Below are 23,948 nucleotides of genomic sequence, written 5' to 3'. Positions count from 1 at the left end.
TTACTTTACATTTATCCACATTAAATTACATTTGCCATTTTGTTGCCCAATCGCTTAGTTTTGTGCGATCTTTTTGAAGTTCTTCACAGTCTGCTTTGGTCTTAACTATCTTGAGCAGTTTAGTATCATCTGCAAACTTTGCCACCTCACTGTTTACCCCTTTCTCCAGATTATTTATGAATAAGTTGAATAGGATTGGTCCTAGGACTGACCCTTCAGGAACACCACTAATTACTGCTCTCCCTTCTGAGAGTTTACCATTTTATTCCTACCCTTCGTTCCCTGTCTTTTAACCAGTTCTCAATCCATGAAAGGATCTTCCCTCTTATCCCATGACAACTTAATTTACATAAGATCCTTTGGTGAGGGACCTTGTCAAAGGCTTTCTGGAAATCTAAATACACTATGTCCACTGGATCCCCTTGTCCACATGTTTGTTGACCCCTTCAAAGAACTCTGATAGATTAGTAAGACATGATTTCCCTTTTCAGAAACCATGTTGACTTTTGCCCAACAATTTACGTTCTTCTATGTATCTGACAATTTTATTCTTTACTATTGTTTCAACTAATTTGCCCAGTACTGACATTAGACTTACCGGTCTGTAATTGCCAGGATCACCTCTAGAGCCCTTTTTAAATATTGGCGTTACATTAGCTGTCTTCCAGTCATTGGGTACAGAAGCTGATTTAAAGGACAGATGACAAACCATAGTTAATAGTTCCACAATTTCACATTTGAGTTCTTTCAGAACTCTTGGGTGAATGCCGTCTGGTCCCAGTGACTGGTTACTGTTAAGTTTCTCAATTAATTCCAAAACCTCCTCTAACGACACTTCAATCTGTGACAATTCCTCAGATTTGTCACCTACAAAGGACAGCTCAGGTTTTGGAATCTCCCAAACATCCTCAGCTGTGAAGACTGAAGCAAAGAATTAATTTAGTTTCTCCATGTAGGCAGAGGAAGAGCTAGCAGTGGTGTTGGCAATATGTCATTTTCTTCCCATGATGTGTTCTTCCGTGAAGAGTACTTCAAGTTAAGGAAAGGAAAAAAAAAACCCAGCAACACACCTCCCTGACTTCCTCTGTAGGCTAATTCCTTTAGTTTCCTAGCTGCCTTGGTTCTGGGACCCTCCCACCTCAACCAGCCACAGATTTTTAATTGCAGCGTAGACAATACCCTTAGCCCTAGCCTACACTACAGAATTACTTTGGTATAACTATGTTGCCCTGAGGTGTGAATAATCTACACCTCTGAGTGACTCAGTTTTACTGACTTAAGCACTGGTGTAGACAGTGCTATGTTGGCAGGAGAGCTTCTCAAATTTGTGAATACCTGGAGGATGAAGGGGTAATCACTGGCAATCAGCTTGGATTTGCCAAGAACAAATCATGCCAAACCAGCTTGAATTCCTTTCTTTGACAGGGTAACTGGTTTGGTGAATAAGGGGAATGTAGTGGACATAATATACCTGGACTTCAGCAAGGCTTTTGAAACAGTCCCACACGACACACTGATAAATAAGCTAGAGAAAAACGGACTTGGCAGAATTACCATTAAGTCAATACATAATTGGTTAAACAACTGCAAACAAAGAGTAACTCTGAATGGAATGATGTCAGATTGGAAGGAGACCTCAAGTGGGGTTCCACGGGGATCTGTTCTGGGTCCAGTGTTGTTTAACATCTTTATTCATGATCTGGATGTCGGAATAGAGAGCGTACTGATAAGGTTTGCAGGGGACAAAGCTGGGGGTGGGGTTGCAAACACTTTGGAGAATAGAGCTAAAATTCAAAGGGATCTTGATAAATTGGAGAACTGGCCTATAGACAACAAGTGAAATTTATCAAAGACAAAAGTGCTACACTTGAGGAAAAACCAAATGCACAAATACAGAATGGAGGATAACTGGCTTGGTAGCAGCACTGCTGAAAAGGATCTGAGAGCTGTGGTGGATCACAGCCTCAGCATGAGTCAGCAATCTGATGCTATTGCGAAAAAAAAAGCAAATGCAATTTTAGGTTGCATTAACAGAGGCATAGCATTCAAGACATGGGAAGTGATAATACCATTCTATTTGGCACTGGTTAGGACTCAGCTGAAGTACTGTGTCCAGTTCTGGTCACCAGTGAATAGAAAGGATGTGGAGAAACTGTAAAGAATCCAGAAGCGAGCAACAAAGATGATGAAAGGGATGGAATGCAAGCCATATGAGCAAAGGCTGAAGGAATGGGGTATGTTTAGTTTGGAAAAGAAGAGATTGAGGGGGTCCATGATAATGGTCTTCAAATACTTTTTTCCATTAAAAAGATGGAGAAAAGTTGTTCTCTCTTGCCACAGAGGGCAGAACAAGAGGCAATGGGTTCAAACTGCAGCACAGCAGATTTCATAAAATCTCAGGAAAAAAACTTCCTAACTGTAAAAACAGTTGGACTGTGGAACAGACTGCCTAGGGAGCTTGTGGAAGCTCCTTCACTAGTGGTTTTCAAAAGAAGGCTGGATAGCCATCTGTCTTGGATGGTTTAGACACGAGATCCTGAATCTTGACAGGGGGTTAGACTAGATGACCCTTGCAGTCTGTTCCAACCCTCTGATTCTATGACATAGTTAATCCACCTCTGCGAGAGGCAGTAGCTAAGACAATGGGAGAAGCTCTCTCCTGTTGGCTAAGGGCATCTTCATTAAAGCACTACAGCGGTGCAACTGCGCCAATGCAGCATTTTAAGTGTAGACCTGCCCTTAGTCTCCCAGCTGTCTTCATCTCACCAGCCATGTGTTGGAGTAAACATGCGGATTTTAGAGCATTTAAAAGAATCAGCCTTTAAAAAGAAAAGTCTTCTCAACCTTAAATGTAGCAGAGCTGGTGCCCCACTATAATGTTGTATGAAATTAATCAGCAGCATCTGGATAATTTTGAAAGCATAGGAGGTATGAAGTTTCTGAACCTGTGAATTGTAAGGCTGCTACCTGGAGTTCAGTTCAGTTCATGCTTTCACAGACATTGTCTTGATAGAGTTCCCTCTGGAAGCTTGTTCTGGGAGAACAGTGCTTTAGTCTATTTAACCATCCTCTTGAGGATTATCATCAGTTGCAAGTCCCCTATTGTGGGAATCTGCAGGAAAAAATGTCTTGAAGGAGAAAGGAAGGCTACTAGTGACCAGTGCTCAGAGGTATAGCATGATTTATCAGGGACAGGGCACCAGACTGGGAATCTGGAGAGTTAGGCCCTGTTTCTGACTCTGCCACTGAACTGTTGTGTAATCTTGGGCAACTCACTTTATCTCTCTGTGCCTCAGTTTTCACTCCACCTTTTGTCTGTGGTGTCCATTAAGACTTAAGTTCTTTGGGGGGAGGGACTGTCTCTTACTATGTGTTTGTACAGTGCCTAGCACAAAAGAACTGCAATCTCAGTTGTAATAGTACTACTAATACAAATTATCTGAATGTACGGACTCTACAGGTATACCTGGATCATCCTCCATTCCCTCTTTAGAATTTTTAATTGAATATTGTGGTGGTAGAGACCATGTAGATATCATTTTTCACTGAAGCGGCAGTTAGTAAGGAAATATATCTTTACATAGGTTTTTTTTAAAGTATGTTTTGTATGATTGTGAAAAATGTCATTAACAGCATATACTAAATGCTTTGAAACCAAATGCAATTTGCTTGAAGACAGGAATATGTCCCTAAGTTAACTATAGTAGAGATATGTTCTCTTTGATGCAAATCATACGGGCTAAATTATTAACTGATTCCATTACATTAATTTTTCTCCCTCATTTCAGGTGCTAAAAAGTGGAGGTCCCTTTCAAAACAGGTGAGCAATAGTTCCTTCTGTATCTTGCAACCTTAGATTTCTCCACATATGAGTTAAGTAAATATATGCTATAAACTTGCATCCACAAGGAGAAAGGATTAGACCATTTTGTTTTTATGGGTGAGTTTTTTTTTTTAATAAATCCCAGATTTCCCCCCCAAAAAAACAAAAAACACACCCAACAACAGAGACACTTCCTCTTCTGCTTCTTGGAATGTCACAATAGTCACTTGGTCTCTAGTAAAAGGATTGCTAGCTCTAATGATTAATTATTCCTCCAAAGCCTAGTCTACACTAGAAAATTAGGTTGGCCTACTTGTATCACTTGAGGTGTTAAAAATCCACACCCCTTAGCAGCATAGTTAAAATGACCTAAATCGCCATTGGACAGTGCTGGGTCAACAGAAGGTGGATTATCTATACTGATGGGAGAACCCTTCCGATCATCTTAGATAATGTCTACACCAAAGCGTTACAGTGGCACAGCTGCTGCTTTTTAAGTGTAGACAAGCCCAAAGCTGATATGGATGCTGTTCACTGGTCTCTAGCTGAATATAAGGCAATGAGTGAACAATAATTTAAAAAGGAGCTATGATGGAAACATGATTAAGGCAGACTTGCAAAATTGTCTTGAAAATGTACTAGTTTGGGCACAAAATCCGATTACCACCTTTTTGTGGTGGTGGTGGTGATGATAGAAAAAACAACTTTGTTCAATTTAAAAAAAAGTTACTTACTGAAATATGTAGATGAATAGAATTCTGGAAGGCTGGATTAAGCTGCATAAAAAAAAAACCATATGCCTGTTCCGTTCTATATAAGACTCCATGTTAATCCATATACCATGTACTGGGAGGAAGGAGTGAGTGAGACTAATTGTCCAAGATCCCGTAATCACCTAAAGGAAATGAGGTTTAGAAGTACTATGTATTACAATAGGGTCACCTGCCTACAGAACTCTTACGACATCACCAGGTTGCTGAGTTTGTCCATGTCTACTTCTCCTAAGGGCTAAATCTGCCTATGGGAGGAGTCTTGGGGCTACCTGCTCTGTATTGATGAGAGGGGAGGATACCCCTTCCACTGCTTTCTAGATGTGCAGGAGATACGGGGCAAGGTGGGGATAAGAGGCTGGCATGCTTAGTCTCTTCCCCCACTGCCATTTGTTTTTAACTTTGTAATTACAAAAATCAGGCTTTCAGTGGTTCAGATAACTTTTAGACATGCCACATTGAATTGTCTAATCATTTGACATAACTAGCCTTTTCTAGTTCTCATTAGTCATTTCATTTTAGAGCATCTTACTCAGAATTCAAAACTAATTGGGTAATTGAGTACGGTGATTTGATTTTATTCAGTCTTCAAGAGGGTCTCAACTGTGAGAAGATTAATCAAGAATAGAAACAGTATAATATGGCCCAAGTGCATTTGTTCAGATCGGTGACCAATTTGTAGTTGGACGTTTACATGCTTTTAAGCAGGGCTGAACTCTGGCATTTTGTTACCTCCTCCCAGGATGCAGTATTTGCTGCTGAAGCAGCTAAAAAGAGATCCATGTGGGTCAGGGGAACAAGCACCTGTGTTCTGACTTCACCTAGCCAGGCTAGAGATTTTGGGGAAAAAGTGACTCTTTTCCTTCTACACCCTCTTAATGACTGTCACAAAACCATGAGGAGGAATATCCTAAGGAGACCCTTAATCTGACTGCAAAACTGGTTCCATTGTAATCTACTCCTGCTGGTTCACTGCCCCATGGCTGGATGGAAGTCTATGGAGGCTAAATACACTGTTCTTTAAGTGTAATGGATACTTGTGCCTCATCTCCTCCAACAGGTTGATGTCTTTGAGGGAGCAAAAGATACTTATTCCTTGCTTCTCAGACTGGTTGAAGGAGCTTGTCCCTACCTCCATCCCCATGAGTCTCCCAAGACTTTCTTCAGCAGCAAATATTGCCTTCAGCTGCTGTCTCCCTCCATTCCTCTTAATGTCTATTGTTGAAAGAATAAAGTACTCCATGATCTCTGTTAGTTTAAGAAAATTGTTTCATTGAAAGTACTGCAGGAGTCGCAGAACATTTAAGCAAAAATACAACCATATTTGCAGAAACCACAATGACAAATTGTCTGTCTGTATTTATGCACTGTATATTTCAGTACATTCATCCATTTACATTTCCAATTTCAAGGAATATGAAAACAGTTTTTATTTTTAGAATATAAAAACTGTTGATCATGCTTTACTCAATCGTAGCAACCATTAGCATTTACTCACCACTGTAGTGTTACAACAGTGTGCCTTACATTGGTAGTGAACAACTAGCAGCTAACTGGAGTTTCTGTGGGAGTTTTCCCTGAGAGGAGAGTGGTGATTGTGTTCTGGACGCACAGTTTTGATTTTTGAGTGAGCTGTTCCAAGTGTGTGACTTGATCCATTGCTTGCTGGTAGCCTTTAACAAGGGGGCAGTCCTGACCTAGGACTTGTCTGCACTTGAAATGCTACAGCATCACAGCTGCAGCACTACTGCTTTGCCAGTCTAGTACTTCAGTGTAGACACTTCCAATAGTGATGGGAGGGGTTCTCCCATAGCGTAGCTAATCCACCTCTCCAAAAGGCAATAGCCAGGTCGCTGGTAGAATTCTTCTGTCAACCTAATGCTGTCTATACTCCTGAGCAACGTAGTTGGGTTGACTTAACTTTTTGAGTCGAGACCTGGCCCTATTTTGGCTAGTTTAAAAGCAAGCCATTGGTTGACATTGGAGCAGCTAGCAGCCGAGTTTGTGGGAGCTTGTAGGTGGGAGGTTTGTCATTTTTTTCCCCCCTAGGAGTAGGGGCTAGAAAGAGATGATGGCTACTGATGCAACATTAGAAGTGATCTGAAGGGGAGAGGACAGGAAGATGGTTGGATGAGGAAATTGTGGGACATACCCACTCTAGGATTATGTATCTGATGGAAGCTACTTATGCATGAAATGTCGCCAGTTAGGATTCATGGCAGAAAAGATCCAAGTATTCGAGATTAGATGATGATGGAATTCAGACAGGGATTTGAAGTTATAATGGAGACAAGGTGGGTACAGACAACTCAAGATTTTTGGACAACTGCTGAAAAAAAGCGGACCTTGAGGGTGAACTGCCAGAAGAGGAGGGTGATCCATGGAAGAGCTTGACCACAAGGACAATGCAGAAGAAGAGACTGGCTAGTGAAGGTGAAATATAGAGTTGAACAACAAAGTTTGCTGCACTGGAAAATGAGGAAGAGAAACAGACAGAAGTTGCGGCGGTGCGGAAGAAGAGAAGGGAAGCAAGTGTATGCATAAGGGATGGAAGAGACGATGGAGATAGTCATGGAGTGGAACCCAAGATAAAATGAGGATGATGTACCGGTGACAGAGAGAGAGAACATAAGACAGATTTATAACACCAGAAAGAGACTGTCAATGGGGACTCCACTCCATGCTAAGAAGAATCAACAGGCCTGTCACCAGATCATAACCAGAGAACAGAAGAGTGTTTTATCTGCCAGGAGCAAGGATCTGAGATGTGAATGTGAGATTGGAAAGGATCCTAATGTGAGTGGGGAAAAAAATCCATTGAGTGTGCTGCATATTGGGATGAATGATACTGTTAGATTCCCACTGGAATGGGAATCAGCCTTGTTGTTAGCCTTGGTAAGATGCTCAACGAAGTGGAAGCTCAGATGACTTTCAGTGGGATACTTCTGGACCCTACAGAAGGAGAGTGAAGGTGTAGCAAAATAATTCAGATCAACAAGTGGCTCAAGAATTAGTGCTATGAGGAAAGTTCGGGTTAATCAACCATTGCAAGACATTCACAGAGGAAGACTATTCTTGCCTGATGATCCCAAAAGGTTAATAACCCAAACACTCTAGTGGGGGTCCAAGGCTGGCACAGTTGTTAAGAAGGACTTGAAACTAGAAAATGTGGGGAGGAGGCTGTGAGAGATTGGTGTAATCTCCATGCCTGACTTCAATACACAGGAGGAGGAAAATCAGCTAAATGAAGAAGTAAGAGGTAAGGGAACACCAGAAGGTAAGAGTATGAACAGCAAAGAGAAAGAAAGTACAAATATTAACTGGAGTAGTAGTCAGGTGGGTGATACAGTTAGTGAAAGGACTATTTCTAGTTTGGCTAGAAAACAGAGAGTTCTGAGGGAAACAACTGAGATGCTTGTGCATGAGTACAAGGAGTCTGGGCAATAAAATGGAGGAATTGGAACAAATAGTGTAGGAGGTCAAATCGGACATAAGGCATGATGGAAACCTGGTGAAATAGCATTCAAAACTAAAGAGTATTTTAGTTTTCTGTTTAGGAGTGATATACATAAAGGTAAAGCTGGTGGGGTAGTTTAAGGATGCGATAAACTGTAAAGAAATAGTATGGACAAAACTGAATATGTTTGGGTCAAAATCACTTTGGGGAAGGATTGCAAAAAGAGATTCTATTAGGACAGTGCTGGGCAGTTGCTATAGATTTCCAGGGTTGGACTTGGATATGGATAGAGATCTCTCTAATGTTGTTAGAGAAATACTATCAGGAATTGTATCATAATTGGAGACTTAAATTTTCTGGCTATAGATTGAAGAATAAATGCTACTAATACTGGTAGGGTCCAGTTACTCCTGGTCATGATGAGTTTTCTTCATCAAGTAGTCACCGAACCAGCAACAGGTGATGATGCAATTTTAAAAACTTGTTTTTGGTAGGTAGTGAGGCCATCATAGACGTAGCTATAGGAAGTAATCTTGGATACCGTGATCATGAATTGATTGTTTAAATTAAATAGAAGGATAACCAAAACCAGGTTGTCAACTATTTTTTTTTTATTTCAAAAGAGCAGACTGAGAAATTAAGGGAATTAAAGAAGTCAACTGTATTGAAGAGCTCAGGGATTTAAAGGTGGATGTGCTTGGAATTTTTTTGAATTAAGTATACAAAAACTACAGTAAAAGCTGTGTTATCCGGCATGGGGGAAATAGACTAGTCAAAAATTCCGGTTAACTAAGTGTTATACTTACCAATTTTCAAAGAATTAGAATACAATAAAATGAATAAAGTATAAAATAGTATACAGGTACTCACCAATCCAATAGTAGTACTGTAGAGTGGTTGCTTTCTTGAAGCACTTCGGTGTATACAGGTAAAATTTTCTATACAGGAGGTTATCTTACAACACTATGTATCACTGTGGGCTGTGAGTGCATGGCGTACATCCAGATCACTAAAAATACACTTAACACTAAAATTATACTCAACATAATTTAATCTTTCTTTGATATTCAGAAGGCAGTTCAGGATCTTGCAGTGCCTCAGGGTCACCATTATCAAGATCAGTTTATTATTGTAGATGTAGAAGGTGTAGGAGATAGGGTCATTAGATTCAGCCCAATGACACACCCTGGAAGTTGCTTTTTTGAAGCAATCCCTGATATTGGCTTGCTTACTTGTCTTCTGCCTTTTTTGCATTAAAGTAGACTGCAGAATGTGCAATTGCATAACCTCCTGGTCAGTATACTAGTCCCGGTTACTAGATTGAAGATTTGTATTGGGAGATATCAGAAATGCCGGTTAATAGAGCTTTCTGGTTGATAAAGTGCCGGATAACACACCTTTTACTGTATTTGCAATTTTCATCCCAAGCAATGGGAAAAAACCTTGTAGGGAAAGGCTCCAGACCCAATTGGATGGAATAACCTTTCTGAGGTGGTTATAAGTGTAAGCAGAGAGCCTATAGGGAACGGGAAAAAGGATTGATCAAAGAAATCTACATGCTGGAAGTTAGAAAATGTAGGAATAAAATAAAAATTGCTAAAAATCAAGCTGAATTAGCACTTACCAAGGAAATTATATAAAACTAAAAATCTTGTATTTATTATATATACAAAGAATAAGGAAGGATGAGGTTGGGCCACTATACAGTATGGATGGGGAGGAGACTAATCTAGATATGGCCAAAAAACTAAATGAATACTTTGCCTTGGTTCTCAGTAAGGATGATAAAATGGAATATGGGCATGAAGGACAGCATGGCTGATGGAAATCAGTTTACAGAAATGGAAATTACCACTTCTGAGGTGGAAGAAAAACTTACAGCTTAATGTACTCAAAATGGGGGACTGGATAATTTCTGTTCTAGAATACTGTAAGAACTGACACATAAAATTGCAAGACCGGTAGCGACAATTTTAAAATTTCAGTCTTTTGGGGAGTAGCACCTTTTGACTGAAGAATAGCTAACATCATGCCTATATTTAAAAAAAAAAAGGTGGGGACGGGGGGGTGGGGGAAGAAGGGATCTGGATTATAACAGACCTGTTAGTCTGACCTCAGCCGTAGTCCGGGCTTTAGAACAAATTGTGAAGGAAAAAATAATTAAATTCATGAAGGCAAATGGAAAAAGTGTAATGCAACATGGGTTTACCAAAAGGTGCCACACTAACAATTTCCTTCTTTGAGAAAAAACACTTTTTTTAAGATAAGGGAAATACAGTAAATCTAATATACAGACTTCATTAAAGCATTTAACATGGTACCACATGGGAAAGTAATAGCTAGAAAAGATGGGCATTAGTACAAGAATTATAAATTGGGGAAGGAACTATCTAAAGGGGAGAAGGCAGTGTTTTGTTCTGAAAGGTGAACAGTCAGTTTGGAGGGAGGTTGCTAGTGGAGTTCTTCAAGGACCGGTCTTGGGACTGATTTTTATTTAGTGTTTTTATTAATGACTATTGCACAAAAAGTTCGCTGATGATACAAAGTTGGGAGGCATCATTAATACACAGGAGGATTGGAATATTATGCAGGAAGAATTGTACTATCTTGAGAATTGGAGAGCTAGAAATAAGGTGAAGCACTTATGGAATCCCAAAGCCCGGGCTCCAGCCCAATCACAGATGTGCTATAAAATTTCAGTATAAACTGCAGCCTGAGCCCTGAGAGTCCAAGTCAGCTGACGTGGGCCAGCCATGGATGTTGTATTGCATTGTAAACGTATCCTGAGAGAATAACAACAAGAATTTCTGCTGTATGCTGGGGGGTGCCTCTGTCAGATGTGGCAAAGGAGGAGAAAAACCTTGGTGTATTAGTCAATCTCAGGATGAATGAAAGTCAGCAACATGATGGAAAAGGGCAAGTGTATCAGGCGAGGCATCTGCTGTAGAGATAGGGCAAGACCCCATTTGGAATACTGCGTGTAATTCTAGTCACCCATTTCTGAGAATGGGTAATTCAGATTGGAACAGGTACAAAGAAGGGCTACTAGGGTGATGATGGGAATGAAGAGCTTATTTTAGAAGCGAAGACTAAAATTGCTTGGATGGTTTAGCTGAGCAAAACAAAGACTAAGGGAGATTATGATTGCTTTCTATATAAATGCATAAGGAGAATAGACACCAGGGAGGGAGAAAAGCTATTTAAGCTAAAGGACAATGTTGGCACAAGAACAAATGGGTATAAACTATCTCTGAACAACTTCAGGCTGGAAATTAGAAGGTTTCTAGCCATAGAATATCCAGGTTGGAAGGGCCCTCAGGAGGTTGTCTAGTCCAATCCCCTGCTCAAAGCAGGACCAATCCCCAATTTTTGCCCCAGATCCCTAAATGGCCCCCTCAAGGATTGAACTCACAAACCTGGGTTTAGCAGGCCAATGCTCAAACCAGTAAGCTATCCTCCCCCCAAAATGAGATGAGTGAGATCCTGGAACAGCCTCCCCATAGGAGTTGTGGGAGTAAACAATTAGTTTTGAGAGAGCTGGATAAATATATGAGTCAGATTGTGTGATGAGGTTGCCTGTGATTGTGGGATCTGGGTTTGGCATCCTGGGAGGTACCTTCTGGTTTTTCTTATGTTCCTAAAATCTCATGCTTCAGGGCTTCTGCCATTCTCCTGCAGGGATCAGGAAGGGATCTCCCCCAATATAATTTTTTTGCTTGTTTCCTCTGAAGCATGAAGATGGCCACAGCTGGAGATGAAACAGTGGATGAGGTGGGGTGGTGCTTTGAGTTGGCACTCGGCATTTTCTCTCTCAGGTGCTTAGCTGACTGGTCAAGTTGGCAGTGGCCTAGGGGTTTTTTCACCATGCTCTGTAGTCTGAGGTGAGAGTCACTTGCTGAGTATATCACACTTAATTATTTCCCTACGATTGCAGGGAGTCTTAGGCATTGGTGCACTTCGGTCCCTGCTATTCTCTGCCTGTGGCACATAATCGTTTAGTCTCCTGGTCTGTAATACTTTGGTCTACTTTTGGGTGTTGTGTTCAGTGTGTTGGTGGCCTGTGATATACAGGATGAGAGACAAGATGATCCTGTGGTCCCTCCTGGCCTTTAACTCTACATCATTTTTCCATCCCACTATGTATCACATCCCTCAAAAATATCTATTGACAATTGTAACTAACTGTATACATCTCAGAGAGACAGGGTGGCTGATATCTTTTATTGGCCCAAAGAAAGATAGTTGCTTTCACCAACAGAAGTTCTTGTTGCCAACATACCTGAAGAAACCCTTCTTGTTACTCTTAACATCTCTTGCTAGCTGCAACTTTAGGTGTGATTTGGCCTTCCTGATTTCACTCCTGCATGCCCAAGCAATATTTTTATACTCATCCCTGGTCATTTGTCCGATCTTCCACTTCTTGTAAGCTTCTTTGTGTTTAAGATCAGCAAGGATCTCACTGTTAAGCCAAGCTGGCCGCCTGCCATATTTACTATTCTTTCTACACATCGGGATGGTTTGCCCCTGTAACGTCAATAAGGATTCTTTAAAATACAGCCAGCTCTCCTGGATTCCTTTCCCCCTCATGTTATTCTCCCAGGGGATCTTGCCCATCAGTTCCCTGAGGGAGTCAAAGTCTGCTTTTCTGAAGTCCAGGGTCCGTATTCTGCTGCTTTCCTTTCCTCCTTGTGTCAGGATCCTGACCTCAACCTCTCATGGTCACTACCTCCCAGGTGTCCATCCACTTTTGCTTCCGTTACTAATTCTTCCTGGTTTGTGAGCAGCAGATCAAGAAGAGGTCTGCCCCTAGTTGGTTCCTCCAGCACTTGCACCAGGAAATTGTCCCCTACATTTTCCAAAAACTTCCTGGATTGTCTGTGCACCGCTGTATTGCTCTCCCAGCAGATATCAGGGTGATTGAAGTCTCCCATGAGAACCAGGGCGTGCGATCTAGTAGCTTCTGCGAGTTGCCGGAAGAAAGCCTCGTCCACCTCATCCCCCTGGTCTGGTAGTCTATAGCAGACTCCCACCATGACATCACCCTTGGTGCTCACACTTCTAAACTTAATCCAGAGACTCTCAGGTTTTTCTGCAGTTTCATACCGGAGCTCTGAGCAGTCATACTGCTCTCTTACATACAGTGCAACTCCCCCACCTTTTCTGCCCTGCCTGTCCTTCCTGAACAGCTTATATCTGTCCATGACAGTACTCCAGTCATGGGAGTTATCCCACCAAGTCTCTGTTATTCCAATCACATCATAATTCCTTGACTGTGCCAGGACTTCCAGTTCTCCCTGCTTGTTTCCCATGCTTTGTGCATTTGTGTATAGGCACTTGAGATAACCCGCTGATTGCCCCTCTTTCTCAGTATGAGGCAGGAGTCCTCCCCTCTCACACGCTCCTGCTTCCTCCCGGTGTCCCACTTCCCTCAGGGCTTTGGTCTCCTTCCCCCAGTGAACCCAGTTTAAAGCCCTCCTCACTAGGTTAACCAGCCTGCTCGCGAAGATGCTCTTCCCTTGCTTCGTTAGGTGGAGCCCATCTCTGCCTAGCACTGCTCCTTCTTGGAACACCATCCAATGGTCAAAGAATCCAAAGCCTTCTCTCCGACACCACCTGCGTAGCCATTCGTTGACTTCCACGATTCAACGGTCTCTACCCCGGTCTTTTCCTTCCACGGAGAGGATGGACGAGAACACCACTTGCGCCTCAAACTCCTTTATCCTTCTTCCCAGAGCCACGTAGTCTGCAGAGATCCGCTCAAGGTCATTCTTGGCAGTATCATTGGTGCCCACGTGGAGAAGCAGGAAGGGGTAGAGATCCAAGGGCTTGACGAGTCTCGGTAGTCTCTCCGTCACATTGTGAATCTTAGCTCCTGGCAAGCAGCAGACTTCTCGGTTTTTCCAGTCGGGGTGGCAGATAGATGACTCAGTCCCCTTGAGGAGAGAGTCCCCGACCCCCACCACCCACCTCCTTCTCTTGGGAGTGGTGGTCGTGGAACCCCCAACCCTAGGACGGTGCATCTCATGCCTTCCAACTGGCCGAGTCTCCTTCTGCTCCCTTCCCTCAGACGTATCATCTGGTCCACTCTCCGAATTGGTACCTGTGGAGAGAACATGAAAACGGTTACTTACCTGTATCTGCGTTGCTGATACATGAACGTTCCCCTTTCTTCTTCTGGAGTTCACATGATGCCAAATTTGTTCGCCAGCCTCCTGTCCCCGCTGTGCGGCCTGCTCTGAATCTTCAGAACCTTGTGCCCATAGAAGCATATCCTGATGTCTGTCCAGGAAATCTTCCGTTTCTCTTATGCAACGCAGGGTCGATACCTGTTGCTCCAGACCTTGAACCTTCTCTTCCAATATGGAGACCAGTTTGCACTTTGTACAGACAAAGTCGCTTCTGTCCTGTGGAAGAAAGAAGAAAGAAAGTTGTTCCAGTGCAGGTCACAACAGCTGAACACCCCCCATCCATATTACCTTCCTCCTACAAGCTTCCTCAGGAGATGCAGTAACTACTCAGAGAAGGCGGCAAGATGTAAGCCTCAGTGGGCTCTCCCCAGGCGAACTCCCAGGCAAACTCCTGCTGTTAGCTGCTCTTCTGGTTCACTGCCGACTGGCTTTTTATACAGTCAGGCTCACCTGGAACAAGGAAAGTGTGGGCCCCTTACTGAAGGAGGGAGGCAACCTAGTGACAGAGGATGTGGAAAAAGCTAATGTACTCAATGCTTTTTTTGAGTCTGTCTTCACGAACAAGGTCAGCTCCCAGACTACTGCACTGGGCAGCACAGCATGGGGAGGAGGTGACCAGCCCTCTGTGGAGAAAGAAGTGGTTCGGGACTATTTAGAAAAGCTGGATGTGCACAAGTCCATGGGGCCGGATGCGTTGCATCCGAGAGTGCTAAAGGAGTTGGCGGATGTGCTTGCAGAGCCATTGTCCATTATCTTTGAAAACTCATGGCGATCCGGGGAAGTCCCGGACAACTGGAAAAAGGCTAATGTAGTGCCCATCTTTAAAAAAGGGAAGAAGGAGGATCCTGGGAACTCCAGGCCAGTCAGCCTCACCTCAGTCCCTGGAAAAATCATGGAGCAGGTCCTCAAGGAATCAATTCTGAAGCACTTAGAGGAGAGGAAAGTGATCAGGAACAGTCAGCATGGATTCACCAAGGTCAAGTCATGCCTGACTAATCTAATTGCCTTCTATGACGAGATAACTGGTTCTGTGGATGAGGGGAAAGCAGTGGACGTGTTGTTCCTTGACTTTAGCAAAGCTTTTGACACGGTCTCCCACAGTATTCTTGCCAGCAAGTTAAAGAAGTATGGGCTGGATGAATGGACTATAAGGTGGATAGAAAGTTGGCTAGATTGTCGGGCTCAACGGGTAGTGATCAATGGCTCCATGGCTAGTTGGCAGCCGGTATCAAGTGGAGTGCCCCAAAGGTCGGTCCTGGGACCGGTTTTGTTCAATATCTTCATAAATGATCTGGAGGATGGTGTGGATTGCACCCTCAGCAAGTGTGCAGACGACACTAAACTGGGAGGAGTGGTAGATACGCTGGAGGGTAGGGATAGGATACAGAGGGACCTAGACAAATTGGAGGATTGGGCCAAAAGAAATCTGATGGGGTTCAACAAGGACAGGTGCAGAGTCCTGCACTTAGGGCGGAAGAATCCCATGCACTGCTACAGACTAGGGACCGAATGGCTCGGCAGCGGTTCTGCAGAAAAGGACCTAGGGGTTACAGTGGACGAGAAGCTGGATATGAGTCAACAGTGTGCCCTTGTTGCCAAGAAGGCCAAGGGCATTTTGGGCTGTATAATTAGGGGCATTGCCAGCAGATCGAGGGACGTGATCGTTCCCCTCTATCCGACATTGGTGAGGCCTCATCTGGAGTACTGTATCCAGTTTTGGGCCCCACACTACAAGAAGGATGTGGAAAAATTGGAGAGAGTCCAGCGGAGGGCAACAAAAATGATTAGGGGACTGGAACACATGAGTTATGAGGAGAGGCTGAGGGAACTGGGATTGTTTAGTCTGCGGAAGAGAAGAATGAGAGGAGATTTGATAGCTGCTTTCAACTACCTGAAAGGGGGTTCCAAAGAGGATGGATCTAGACTATTCTGTCATCTGCTACCACTGAGAACAAGGAGTAATGGTCTCAAGTTGCAGTGGGGGAGATTTAGGTTGGATATTAGGAAAAACTTTTTCACTAGGAGGGTGGTGAAACACTGTAATGCGTTACCTAGGGAGGTGGTGGAATCTCCTTCCTTAGAAGTTTTTAAGGTCAGGCTTGACAAAGCCCTGGCTGGGATGATTTAATTGGGGATCGGTCCTGCTTTGAGCAGGGGGTTGGACTAGATGACCTCCTGAGGTCCCTTCCAAGCCTGATATTCTATGATTAAGTTGGCCCAATAAAAGATATTACCTCACCCCCCCCTTGTCTGTCCAATATCCTGCGACTAACACCGGTACAACACTTCTATAAATCTCAAAATATAACAATTTGCCTTTTATTTGTTTGGCTTCCATTATGCTTCTGGCTAATCTGAAACGAGGTTCATGCTCTGATCCTTCCAGTGGATCTATTTATGCAGACTTCTGCTCCCATGTAAACCCAGTTGCATGACTGAGCCTTTTTTTAGGAAGAAATGGCACCAGATCTAAAAGTAGCAAGCTTTTTTATTTTTGTACAGTGTTCCCAGACAGGATCTGTAGTTTGGTTACCTTATCATGTGTATCTCTCCAAGTGGATTGCCTTCAATAAATGTAAATTCTACACTTTTTTGTTTACAGCAGTCAGACTACAGTACAATCTGTTCTCACTTAAAATTATTTGTTGTTAATTAATAATACAAAATCAGAAATCTGAAATTTGTTTTAATATGGTAATTAACCAGATTACCAGGAGTAGAGCTAAGAAAATAATTTTTAGAAAGCCCTTTGACAAATTGTAGCACTTTGTTTGTGCATTGTCCCTGGACAAATCATGATTTTAACAGATTTATTTATCTGAAGTTATTTCTGCAAATAATTATAGTTCTGTAGATTTACCAGCAGCTTTTAGTAATGATTTGAAAATCAAAATGTTATGGATATGAAGGTTCCATAATACATTTCTTCTGACTGGATGTGTAAAACTCATGTGACCCATTTCTGCAAGGTGTGGGAATGCCTCTTGAGGGTGCTGTGCACCCTCAACTCCTGTGAAACTCAGCAGAAGTTAAGGGTGCTCAGCTGACAAAATTCTGCTCTTATTGATGCTGGTGTGTAGCGACGCAAGACTCACCCGGCAGCACCTCCTGCTGGTCATCCAGGGAATTAGCTTGCCAGTCTTCAGAGCACCCTCTGTCAGCCGGTATCTCACCTGTTGCTAGCACCCAGTGTCCCCCTTGGACCCCAGTGCCCCTTTCCCTTGGGTCCCACCCCCTGGCAGTACCCCCCCAGTCTCTGGGTCTCCCCTCCCCAGGGAACCCCAACCCCCTGTCCCCACCTCACCTCAGTATATGGCTACTGCCAGTCACCACCTAGCAGTGTACAAGCAACTCATCACAGGCAAGGGGGGTTTGGAGCTGCTGCCTCTGCCTGCCCTGTTGCAACCCCAGTACCCTGTCTTAGGCCATCTGCCAGGCCTGCAGCCTCCCAGTTCCTCTGGCCTTCCCCAGCCCTGCTTCACTTCAGGTACCCTGGTACACTCCCCCAGCAGCCGCAGCCATCTCTCTACACCACTAAAGGAGACTCTGTCTGAACATCTGGCTCACAGCCCTTTTATAAGGGCCAGCTGTGGTCTGTTTGGGGCATGGCCCCAGCTGTGTCTACTTCCCCAATCAGCCTGGGAGCTACTTGCCCCCAGCCACAGCCCTCTCCTGGGTTGTTTTACACCCCTTGTGGTGTTAAAGTGTATTATGTTGATTGACTTTATTGGAATTACTGCAGTTTGATTTGCACTTTTCATGGGTGTAATTGAGAGCAGAATGTATCCTGGTATCCCTGCAAGGTGCTGAATGACTTGTAAGCCTTAAGAAGTCCATGCTCAGGTTTCTAGTGTGAAATTTGTTTTGGTGTAAGTGAAGTTAGACATCATAAAAGCAATGCAACCAAATCTGGGGCCTGAACCAAAGCCCACTGAAGTCAGTGGAGTCTTTCCATTGACTTCAGTGGCTATGGATCAGTCCCCCCATAAAAATACGTTAATGAATGAGTTGTAGCAACAAACTGAAAAGTTCAGTCATGCATAAGGTGTATTGAGTTCACTACAAAAGGTTTTTTTTCTCCTGCTGATAATAACCCACCTTAATTAATTGGTCTCGTTACAGTTGGTATGGCAACACCCATTTTTTCATGATCTATGTGCATATAAATCTCTCCACTGTATTTTCCACTTTATGCATCCGATGAAGTGAGCTGTAGCTCACGAAAGCTTATGCCCAAATAAATTTGTTAGTCTCTAAGGTGCCACAAGTATTCCTCTTTTTTTTTTTTTTTTTTTTGCTGATACAGACTAACATGGCTACCACTCTGAAACGAGTTACATATAAGACCCTAGTCCTATAAACGGTTAAGTATGAATACAGATTTGCTCCTGATCCTGATATCAGGACTACTCACATGAGCAAACCTTATGCTGTGTTTAAGTGTTTGATGCATCAGGGCCCATGTGCTTTTGTAAGCTAAAATTTTTCCACTTATAGCTGCCATACATTGGGAGTTAAGTTAAATAGGAGGTTTGTGTAAAATTACTTGCCTCTGGTCTTGGTTTTTTAGATTTCACTATTTAATCTGATAACGACTTTACCAATTACTTTGTGTTTTTTAATTTTTTTTCTTTTTTCTTTTTTTCTTTTTTTTCCAGGAATTGAATCAGATACTTATAGAGACACCACCAGTTTGGAAAGGATCATCAAAACTTTTCCGTAATCTTAGAGAGAAAGGTGAGGAAGATTTATTTTACTGAATGACTTTACTACATCTATTTTAGATTCTGTATAGTGGAAATATTGTTGCTAAAATATACACTTTTAAGTTGAATTCTTATTTTTTTTTCCAAAAAGAGGGAAAACGGTTGTCTTTTACATTTTAGAGACTAGCAAAATTTCCTTCAATATCTGCATTGTTTGATCATGATTGCAGCTGCCGTAGGATCGCTATATATAGTACTATCTGAATCTGGAACAGTTTTTTTGAAGTGTGTTGTATTGATATTTAAATGTTTCAAATTTAATTTTGTCCTTCTAATGAGAATTACCTACAAAAGAGACATAGATAAAATACTTTTAATTAAAGGATACAGAATGACTTTCAGTTTTGATAAGTGCAAAGGTAGTAATGTGCATTGATTTCCTTGAAAAACTTCAGTTATTCATGTTCCCCACAATACTAATTGATGATTTCTAAAATCCCATGTAGTACATCAACTCTTTAATCAAGAAAATCAGATTTATGCATTAGCAATTTCTAAACTTCTGCAGATCAAGGTTTTGACTTGACTTGGTTTTGAAAATCTTCATAGCTTCTGACCATCAAACTTCACATTAATTATTGGGAAAAGATATAATCTCACTCTAGATCTCTGATATATTTTTTAAAAAGTACATATTCACTAAAAACCTGCTGGTTTCTGTACTATGGAAACTTGTAAAAGCCATCCAAATTAACCTGTTTGGTCTTGTGTTTGTTTCCACAGTAGCAGAAGATTCATGGAGTTTTTAAATTTAAATCTGGCCTTAAATTAGTTAAATCAGACAACTATTACAAGATGATATAACCAAAAATATTATCTATTACAGCAGGTTGAATAAAGTGATCTTGAAATACTAGTCTGCCTGAACTGGTGATTCTTGTTAGAATGACACCTTGGAAGTGTTAAGTCTTTTCTGAGTACTGGGGCTGTAGGTATTTTTCTGTGCTGTTGCCAGATACCAATACTGGGTTGACTGCTGTTCAGTTTTGTTAGGTTTCAAACTGAAGTAAACATTTACAGTAAACTATAAAGAAACCGTCAAAACTAAGCTCATCTTTGGAACGGTACTAAAAGTGTTGCGGCATGCCTCAGCTTCATGGTCATGAAAACCATTTGCTGCTCACTGTTGTCAGCATTAAATCGAAGAGAGGCACTGAAGCCCTGAAATAAGGCTTTTTTGGGGGGGTAAAGCTTCAGGATTTATTACACAGTAACTCCTTCGTCAACGTTGTAGTTATGTTCTTGAAAAATGCAACTTTAAGCGAATCCAATTTCCCCATAAGAATGAATGTAAATGGGGGGGAAGGGGTTAGGTTCCAGGGAAATTTGTTTCACCAGACAAAAGACATATACATATACAGTATACGTTTTAAACAATTTAAAACAATTTAATACTGTACTCAGCAATGATGATTATGAAGCTTGGTTGAGGTGGTAGAGTCAGAGAGTGAAAGAGGGTGGATTGTCCGGCTGCTCCTCTTGCTGTTCTTTCCAAATTGCCAGGGGATGCTCAACCCACAGCTCTGCCCCAGGCCCATCTCCACTCCAACCCTGCCCCCAAGGCCCCACCCCACCGTGTCCTCACTCCTCCCCCACAAGCCTCCTGAATGCCTCGAAACAGCTGATTTCTGCAGGCGGGAGGCACAGGGAGGGAGGGGGGAGTTGCTGACCTGCGGGGTAGGTGGGAGACACTGGGGAGGGTGGATGGGAGCTGATAGAGGGTCTGCAGGCCCACCCTGGTTCCAAGCCCCCACAACCAAACAACGTTATAAGCAAACATTGCGCAACTTTAAATGACTATGTTCTCTAATAGATCAGCAATATAACAACGAAACAACATTAACCGGGACGACATTAAATGTGGAGTTACTGTACCTACGTCCATTTGTATTAACTTTAGAATAATTCAAAACTAGAGAGTATGTAGCAAGTACACTTAACATATATAAAGTTGCAGTGGAACCTGTCCTCTATGTAGCTCTTGTGCAGCCTAATCCTGTAAAGTTATGGAGCTATAGATTACCTCTCTCCTGTGGAGTTTTTAGACTCCTCAAGAGAAAAAAAAATAGCTTCCTTGAAGTTTGTTGTGCACCTTATAAATATGTTATGCTTGCAAGAGAAATTACCATAGTTTGCTTTCTGCTATGAAGAATTTGGCTCCATAAAAATATGAGTTTTAGATCATCTAAATGAAACACAAACATTCCATTTTTAGACTGTTTATAAACACTGGTTCAGTGACGTCAAGTTATGTGCTTAGAATGATGTGCTAGGACTTAGGAGATCTGGGTTCCATTTCCAGTTGAGACATTGGGCAAAGTAACTGTGCTTCAGTTTTTCGTTCTGTAAAAATCCAATATTGGAAAATGCTTTGAGCTCTACTGATGAAAAGCACTACATGAGGTATAAGTATTATTTATTTATTACATATGCCTTAGTCCATTGAAAAATATTCATACATAAGTAAAGACTCTGTAAGAACTAGGGCTCAAATTAGGGTTCAAATTTTAAATATTTAACAATAGGAATCATCTTTCTCACTCTTCACATAACATTTGTTAAAACCATATATTTATTTATATATTTTAACTGTGTTACTCTTCAGTCCTTAAGTATATCTCCTTCATGCAGGGCTGTTGCAGAATTCCAGCAACACTTTTGTTTTTGGTGACCTATCCTTTATTAAAAGATACCTTACGATGGAACTACTTTGTTAGGCTGAGAAGTTCTTGTGCAGTTCACATGAAAGTAATATTAAATTATTTCCATGTACCTCATATATGATACAAGGTGCAAAACTGGATATCTACATCAAATGTACCTTCGATTTAGAAAAGGTGTGAAGTAAAATATAAAGGAATTATTTAATTAAAAGTTTGACTAAATTGAATGCTAAATGACACTTTAATTACTAATGGGGGGGAAACACATACAGTTGTTTTTATTGGCCTTTTAAATTCCAGTTCTGCTATTTTTCATTTTTCCATTGGTTTTATTTTTTGGTTCAGACTAAAATCTGACTTCAGGTATGCACAATAATGTTCAATCCTTCCCAGTACCTACATGCACAAATTGGAGTATTTTTTAAGCAGTCACCTGCTTTTGGACTGGGAGCATTGTGGAGGCACTGTAATCACTGATTGAAAAAGTATTGCCTCCCTTTCTAGCAACCTCTTGTGGTGGATGTTTTTCCACAGGGAACTTTGTGTAGGTCTCATTTGCTAGGGGGAAAATTACAACAATGCAGGGGCCTTTGAGGGATTGGAGAAGGGTGTTGTGGGTGGGTCAGTGAGATGGTCTGGCTACAAAATGATGGAGGAAGAAGGGAGAAAAAATCTTTTTGAGTTTATTGTAAGTGTCTTTAAAAAAATTACTAGAGTGGCAGTGCTATTATTTGGCTGCATCTATTATCATGGCATTAGGGGTCACTCGATTAAATTAATAGGAAGGAGGTTTAATACAGACAAGAGGAAGTACTTTTTCACACAACGCACAATTAACCTGTGGAGCTCATTGCTATGGGATGTTGTGATGGTCAAAAATATAGATGGGTTAAAAAAAGAACTAGAAAAGTTCATGGAAGACAGGTTCATCAATGGCTATTAACCAAGATAGTCAAGATGCAACCCCATGCTCAGGGCAGCCCTAAGCCTCTGACTGCCAGAAGCCAGGAGGCAAGACAGGGTGGATCTCTCCATAATTGCCCTGTTCTGTATACTCCCCCGGAAGCTCTGGTACTGGCCACTGTCTGACCTAGTATGACAGCTCTCATGTTTTTATGTTCTTATCTGTGAAACTAGCTTTCTGAGTTGGTAACTCAGGGTGAGATTTTCAAAAACACCTGTGCCTAACTCTCATTGAAAACAAGGCACCTAACTACCTTTAAAAACTGGCCCTCAGTACCTAATTTGAAAGCTTTCTATCTGTATCCTTATGACCAACTTTGTCTTTGTCTGCTCCCTTTTGTTCACTCAGCTGGTGCCTGAGCTCATTCAATGTTTACATTTTGCAAGAAAAAGTTCCCTAGGCATCTAAGTTTCTGCCTCTGGGCATGTGCACTGCTGCCTTGGGCAGGTGTCTGGGTGCCTATCTCATACTTAAACCCTAACGTGATCCTCAAACCAGAAGAGATAGGTGTTGCCCCATGTATTTTGCCTGCAGCGCCTGATCCAGAAGCAGGATCTGAGCTGCCCAATGCCACACAAAACAAGCCAGGCGGGGAAGGGAAGAGGCCTTCCTTATAACCTTTTCCCATCAGGTTAGGGTATTTACCTGGAATGTGGGAGATGCTGATTCAGCTTTCCCTCTGCCTGATGAGAAGAGATTCAACTGGGCATTCCCACCTCTCAGCTGAGTACCCTCATTACTGGACCATAGAGTCATTCTCATTCTCTCTCCGGCCCTACATATATATAATTTTTTAATACAAAGAGGAACAGCTTCAACAAGCGTAATTGAGAGACCTGTATGAAACTACCCCATACTCTAGTGGTTAAAACCTGAGAGGTGGGAGATTCCCTGTTCAAATCCCTTCTTCTCATCAGGGGACAGGGGGATTGAACAAGGATCTCGCATCACAAGTGGGTTCCCTAACAACTAGGCTAAATGTTATAATGGAGGATGACTACTGGTTGTCCTCGTGTGGTGTTAGAAGTGTGTGCTGCTCTTTTTGCAAGAAACAGTTTACACACTTGACTCCTGGCTGTGGATCGCAAGCAGATTGGACTTGGGTACCTAACTCCATGAGAGGGATGGAGATGAGGACAAACCCCCTTCATTGGCATCTCCCATTGGTTATCCTAGGCAGCTCCCAGCCTAGCATAATGTCTTTTATAGATTCCATTCTCAGGTGCCTACCTCTCCCCGTGCATTGTATAGGGAGACTAGGTGCCTAACTCAACTCAGGGTTTGTGGTTTCCAGTGATTTCCAGGGCACTTACAGGT

At 42.2% G+C, this 23,948-nt stretch overlaps 1 protein-coding gene across 4 annotated transcripts in view; it reads left to right on the top strand.

Annotated features, from left to right (window-relative positions):
• Positions 1 to 23,948, top strand: part of MICU3 (mitochondrial calcium uptake family member 3) — a 146,073-nt gene that overhangs the window by 48,512 nt on the left and 73,613 nt on the right. For 3 of the 4 annotated variants that reach the window (XM_074951342.1, XM_074951345.1, XM_074951343.1), the window contains exons 3-4: positions 3,789 to 3,820; positions 18,897 to 18,975. In XM_074951342.1, the coding sequence (XP_074807443.1) occupies positions 3,789 to 3,820; positions 18,897 to 18,975 (111 nt within the window). The remainder of the gene's footprint in view (positions 1 to 3,788; positions 3,821 to 18,896; positions 18,976 to 23,948) is intronic. The other variant, XM_074951344.1, reaches the window with a different exon arrangement.

This window comes from Natator depressus, chromosome 4, assembly GCF_965152275.1.
Source record: "Natator depressus isolate rNatDep1 chromosome 4, rNatDep2.hap1, whole genome shotgun sequence".
NCBI lineage: Eukaryota > Metazoa > Chordata > Testudines > Cheloniidae > Natator > Natator depressus.
The sequence above is the reverse complement of the archived record's forward strand: the minus strand, read 5'-3'. Positions and strand labels throughout refer to the sequence as shown.